Source organism: Priapulus caudatus, unplaced genomic scaffold, assembly GCF_000485595.1.
Source record: "Priapulus caudatus unplaced genomic scaffold, Priapulus_caudatus-5.0.1 Scaffold212, whole genome shotgun sequence".
In the NCBI taxonomy this organism is placed as follows: Eukaryota; Metazoa; Priapulida; class Priapulimorpha; order Priapulimorphida; family Priapulidae; genus Priapulus; species Priapulus caudatus.
The window spans coordinates 281,683-288,262 of NW_014577273.1; the positions used below are offsets into that span (position 1 = coordinate 281,683).

Genomic DNA, 6,580 nt, shown 5'->3' on the forward strand with positions numbered 1-6,580 from the left:
CACATCATCGGATGATATAATGTTCATATATTCATTGTACGACAAAAGGTTGGTAAAAATGGAGCCAATGACATAAAAATGCTCCTCTCATAAACTATTCACCAAGTAAAATAAATGTGTTTACAGTGAAGATAAGTTACATCGTTAGCGTATATCTCAAACTCCTCTATATAATATTAGGATGTATATACCAAAATCATATATATACATGCGTATGAATAAACTAAGATTATTTTGTGACGTGATATTTTGGTGAGATGTCATGATTAGTCATGCACTGATCTCTAACGTTACATCCTACATAGTCGCCTACTTCAACAAGTGCTCTCCATCGTTTCTGCGAAAAACACATCTCAGTGGGATCAAAAGAAACGTGAGTGTTGAAACACAGAAATCTCGCACCTTTCAGAAACCGTACTCGGTTCGGTACGCGTGCAACGCGCCATTCCAGCCGCTATGTAAACACAGATCTGAGATCACACTTCCCCCCTCCCCCAACCCCCCACCCCCTCACCCACCGATACATCACTCAGATCATTCTCTGCCCTGTGCGCCGCTGACGTCGTGCGAATGTTCACTTGGTCGTGCGCAGCTACCAGCGTAGGACAATGTACGCGCCGGGGCGACGTGCACAGACGTTCGCTTGGTCACGCGGAGCGTCCAGCGCAGCACGGACGTTCACTTGGTCATGTGCAGTTTCCAGCGCGGCACAGAGACGTTCACTTGGTCATGCGCAGCTGCTTCCATCGCGGCACGCAGCACGAGCGTTCACTTGGTCATGCACGGACGTTCACTTGGTCATGCGCAGCTTCCAGCGCAGCACGATGTAAGCGCCGAGACGCAGCAGCGCGAAGATGAGCAGCAGCACGAGGAAGTCGACGTAGATGTCGCCACCGTCGACGTCCATGTCCTCGAGGATGTTCTTCGGGTCGCGGTAGTGCATGCACTGGATGCGCTTCGTCTCCTCCGTCTCATCGCAGTCGAGGAGCTCGCGCCCGTTGCCGTAGAGCGCGAGCAAAGTGCCCTCGAAGCTGTAGCGCACGTACGACATGTACGACAGCCACTGCAGGTACTTTGGTATCGTCTTGAAGCTGACGAAGAAGCCGCTGAAGAGCAGGATCGGAATGGCCGTGATCGGGCCGAGGAACACGGCCACCTGCAAACACGCCGGAGGCTGTCACTGAGCTGTCACGAGAGTGTCACCAAGCTGATGAGGGAACATTGTCATCGAGCTGGCGGGGGACGTTGTCACCAAGCTGATGAGGGCCATTGGCACTGAGCTAGTGGGGGGAAGGGTTGTCACCAAGGTGGAGGGAGACGTTGTCACCAAGAGGATGGGGGGGGGAGGGTTGTCATCGAGCTGGCATGGAACATTGTCACCGAGGTGGTGGGGGACGTTGTCACCGAGGTGTTGGGGGGAAGGGTTGCCACCGAGCTGACGGGGGACGTTGTCACCAAGCTGGCATGGGATGTTGTCATAGAGCTGGAGGGGGACATTGTCACCGAGCTAGTGGGGGAAAATGAAATAAATACGTGGGTCATCTCTACAGAGCATGTATCCACCACACTACCCCACGTAGATTACTGCTAAATGTAATGTAGCTATGACGTTAGCACTAAACCCAAAAGACGAGTTTAACGTGGCGGCCATTTTACCTGTAAGGTGCAGCCAGCAGCAATTAGTAGTCCGAGCGCCTGTGAAACGAGCGCTGTCAAGGTGATCAGTGCCAAGAACAAGAGAAATCGCTGCAGGTCGTTAGGCTGTGCCGTCATCCAGTACGTGATGCTTGCATACACTATAGGAACGATGATCTGTTGGGGGGGGGGAAATAATTAGAAAACGTAACATAATAATAACAACGTCAATGTAGAGTCGATCATTATAGCTATAGTCATGCAGTCGTTATGGAATGTAGCAATTTTATGACTCCACACAAATTTACTATATGAAAATGTACCCACATTAACCATAGAAACAGATTATATATATATATATACTTCAGCACCAGTTATTCAGTGCAAACTCAAAGACTCAAGATACTTAATTAGTACAATAAGAATTTTAGACCAAATAAATGAACTTACTTGGAACGGTAGATCAGCCATTGTTTTTGCTAAATAGTAAGCCTTTAGACTATACCAATAGTTCAGGTGCTCTTTCACGAACACATTCATCTCAAGTGGAACTGCAAAAGAACCATATCAGATTAGATCAAAAGATAACTTATAAAGACTTCGTGATGCAAAAACATCCTGTTGAAAACATCAGTAAAACATCTGCCACTAATTAGTAGTAAATTTTAGCTTTGACATTTTAGGCCTTCTCAGTCCAGAATATCACTATCTAAAGCCTAGCGCAGACTTGCGACTTTTTGTTGCTCGTCGCTGCAACTTGCAGCCGCATGCGACCGCTCGCATGCTTCACCGTGTGTGCGCATGCAAGCGATTTCGAAGCGATTTTGGAGTGATTGGGAGCGGCGAGTTACTGAAAATTAAACTTGATTTCTAAGTTTGATTTCTTGCAACTCGTTGCAAGCGACCAGAATCGCTACGAGTTGCAATTGCACGTTCCCGCAGACATAGCGATTTCACAGCAATTTCGACTGCGAATCTGCGATTCTAGAATCGCAGCCGAGTTGCATGAAAAGTCGTCGCTAGGCTTAAGTGAAGAACCTACATAACCTACATGTTAACACCGTCGGCATCAGTGAGGTAAACATAATGAACAGCAGCCCGAAGAACAACGATCCACAGTTGTTGAACACCTTTCCGGCATCGTTGCCGATGCCAAAGTAGAGAAGGCCTATTGTGACGCCGACCACGACGCAAGAGACGAAGCGTAGCAGAGTCAACGTCTGCAAGCAAGAAAGAAAACAAATTAACGTAAATCAAGTACATGTTAAAACAAATGATAGCAGGGGCAGATCCAGGATTTTTAAAAAGGAGGTGTCCAGGAAGAAATAAAGGGCACCTTTTCCTACTTAATTTTTCTGGTGTTTTCAAAAGCTGCCGAAGGCCACTTAGGGGGGGGGGGCCCCACCACCAAGAAACATTTTAAAAATTGGTGCATTTTGAGAGCATCTGAGCAGTAATTTTAGGGCACTTTAAAATTAAATGGTGGGTCCGGACCCCCCAGACCCCGCCCCCTAGATCCGCCCCTGGGTATTATGAGTGCAACGTAGACGATTGCGATTAATGAACGATATATGAATGACATTGATAACGAATAATATTATGCGCATTATAATTATAAGCAAGGGATTTTATAATGTTTATAACATTATGGTTTTGACAATGCAGATTTTTAAGAGTTCCAGTATTTCATGCACTGTCTATAGACTCGATAGCTAGCATTTCTACTTTCCCACATTCTCACGTTTTAAAATTTGCTCTGATTGAGCTGGAATTAGTTCAAACAATATTAAGGGCATTACAATAATGTGAATAATATCAACTGGTTAACACACGATATGGTAATACTTGTGAAGAGAACCCAAGTGCAGATTAAAACGTTTTTAGTAGTACAATATTACAACAAGTCAGATCTATATAAATAACTTTATACTGGCAGAGAATGCCATACCTCATCTCTCATGATTGACCAGAATGTACGGACGAACAAGACGCAGAACTGTGTCCAGCAGGATGTTTCAAACGTATGTAGATGTGGTGGCAACAACTTCGCATCCTCATCATCCTGATCCTGCGACAGTGAAAAACGTATTCACATCTACTGCCACATGGTTCTGTACACTACTGCATGTATGTAATCTTCTTCCGCAGTGAAATCTGTTTCACTTAACCTGAGTGGAACTTATTAATATCATTGTCATGTGAAATTTTATTTCTTCAATGGATAACCTCCCCCCCTCCCCCCACACACACACTAATTAACCAAAACACATGTAAAACATGGTTTACAGAGTACCTAGCTTGGATCAAAACTTACACACAACATACACTATAATCTCATATAGCTCTATACACTGTCTCTGATATATTTACCTATATATATACATTCACCATTTCACAATAAACATAAGATAAGATTTTATATATATATATATACTACTCGGAATGCCTACAAATCTTCTGGGGTGCCTTACAGTATGACCCCATAAACAATTAGCTGCTTTAGTAGCAACAAGCAGTGGTTTGCTTCTGACCAGCTAGGCGACCTGCTTGCATGCGCATGCACTATCTTCCACATCCAGCTGCAGGATTAACCGCAATGTGTTCAGATCACATCCAGTTTGTGCACAACGTACACCGATAGCACATGTAGCCATTGATTTTTGCTCATCTTTTAATAGGACGATCACGCGGCAGAAACCTGCAGCTTTTAAAGATGCATGCAAACCAGAAACCTGCAATATACATATAGCAGGGTGACCCAAACGCAGGCCAAGCTACGCGCGCATGCCGACAGGCAACCTTCACCTTTGTCGTTTCAGTCCCACACACTCCTTTGCCATTAAGCTGCACCTTTGTGTCACAGATCGTGTCTACGATGTCCGTCTCGCGCATGTACGGAAGTTCCTTGCCCATCGCCAGGTCGCTCAGACCACTGTAACTGTCGCTGTTGATCGGCTTGTGGTCACCATTTTGGAACTGGTCCTGCTTATCACCCTTGATTGCCACGACCAGTTTCGGCACGTACTCGCCATACTCCCCGCAAGCGACCTCTATCACTGTACACAAAGACACATAGACGTTAATAGACATACAGGTATGGTAATAAACTATATACTACATACATGCCGAGTGGGCAATCCTTGATTAAAAAGATGATAACTCGTTATAATAATTTTTTAACGAGGAGTGATTATTACGAACAGTTTTATAACGATTGCATATAACTGACATATTGTTTATTTATTTACTTATTCATTTTTGCTTATTTATATGCCATGGCAAAAATAGATGAGTGTATGAACGTTTCAAATATATTTAGAAGTAACAAACGATGAAAGCATCACTCTATATAACAGTGAGCTAGATGTGCTTTTACCAAAGTCAGCAGGGTTGTGATATGCTGGACATTCCAGTGACTCTGACTTTAGGAATGGAATCAGCCCTTTGGTTTTGCCTTTGTAAATGCATTGTCCATCTGCTAGTATATATAACTGAAATGAGGTAAAGAAAAGCCATATATATGTATAACTGAAATATGACTACACACGTATTATCCAATATGCATATCTGATTGGCCAACACGCGGTATGCACGTGCATCACAATTAAGTTATGTGATGCAAAAGTGCACAGCAATGAATTCCCACGATTATCCTTAGCTGTTCGTAGCTGATCAATTGTAACGTATTTGCAACAAAATGCGCACACGATTTGATAATAATCCTAAATTACAAGTTTTTGGCTATTACGTGATGATAGTTGCACACACACTTGAATCAATGAGTACGTAAATACTACATGAAAAAATCTCAGTAACCTTAAGTTTCAGTGAGAAGATTACACAATTCAGGGTACACCGACAAGCGAAAATACCTGCCTATGACCTCATTATTAACACCCCCCCCCCTTACAAAACATCGGCAAGCATCACATATATAGATCACGTGCTATCATTATTATTACAACAAGAGTCGGGCAAATTTAAAAGGGCAGTATAGCAACGATAGAGGCACGGTGTGCAGTGCAGTACCTTGTTAAACATTTCAAACAGCTTTGCACTTGGTTGGTGTATTGTACAGATGATTGTCCTGCCTCCCAGTGCTAGTGACTTTAACAGTGCGATACACTGAAAGCATGATGAGCTATCCAACCCACTGAAAAGATATCATTTTTCGTTATAGATATATACCAGAGTACACACACACTATATATATATATATAATTCATAAAAATAATAATTTTTGTTTTTTTAATAATTTAGTCTAAGTTGTGGTTCATAGGTCACATGCAGGCACAAACGTTAACTGACTATGTCAGATGAGCTAAAAACAAAGAACAAGTCTATAAGTATGTCTAAAAGTCGGACAAGGGTTTGTGACGTGGTGTACATCCCATGGGAAGTGCTCAAACTCGAATATTCAAGACCGCATGCCGTGCGTCCGACGCCAAAGCAGCTACTCTCCTACACATGCCGTCGATGCGAACTCACCTTGTTGGCTCATCAAAGAACATCACGGGTGGGTTGTTGACAAGTTCCTGTGCTATGGAGAGCCGCTTCCTCTGCCCGCCAGACAGACGACAGGTGCGCGTGTTCTTGCACTCGGAAAGACCGAGCGTACCCATTATCTCGAGCACCTGCAACAACAATCAAAGGAAACAAGATGAACAAACGTGCACCAGCAACTCAGACATTAACAAATAGGGGGGATCAGGATCGAAAATCGATTATGGAATCTTGGGCTGGTTATATTACTGGATAAATGCATCACCTATATATGATTAATTACATGCAACATGGGTATATGCACCTGTACAATACACGCATAGAAACGGTGTGTAGTGAATAGAAACATAAAGCCACACACACACACACACACATATATATATATATATATATATATATATATATATATATATGTATATATATATATATATATATATATATA

At 43.1% G+C, this 6,580-nt stretch overlaps 1 protein-coding gene across 1 annotated transcript in view; it reads right to left on the reverse strand.

The window, feature by feature from the left end:
• LOC106807402 (ATP-binding cassette sub-family G member 4-like) overlaps positions 1-6,580 on the reverse strand; it is a gene marked incomplete in the record, with an annotated part of 27,140 nt that overhangs the window by 870 nt on the left and 19,690 nt on the right. Inside the window, 9 exon segments of the mRNA XM_014809719.1 lie at positions 1-1,156; positions 1,657-1,812; positions 2,086-2,186; positions 2,687-2,855; positions 3,584-3,703; positions 4,441-4,691; positions 5,012-5,126; positions 5,665-5,788; positions 6,124-6,269. The exon segment at positions 1-1,156 is cut by the window's left edge and continues 870 nt beyond it. Coding sequence (XP_014665205.1) covers positions 791-1,156; positions 1,657-1,812; positions 2,086-2,186; positions 2,687-2,855; positions 3,584-3,703; positions 4,441-4,691; positions 5,012-5,126; positions 5,665-5,788; positions 6,124-6,269 — 1,548 coding nt within the window.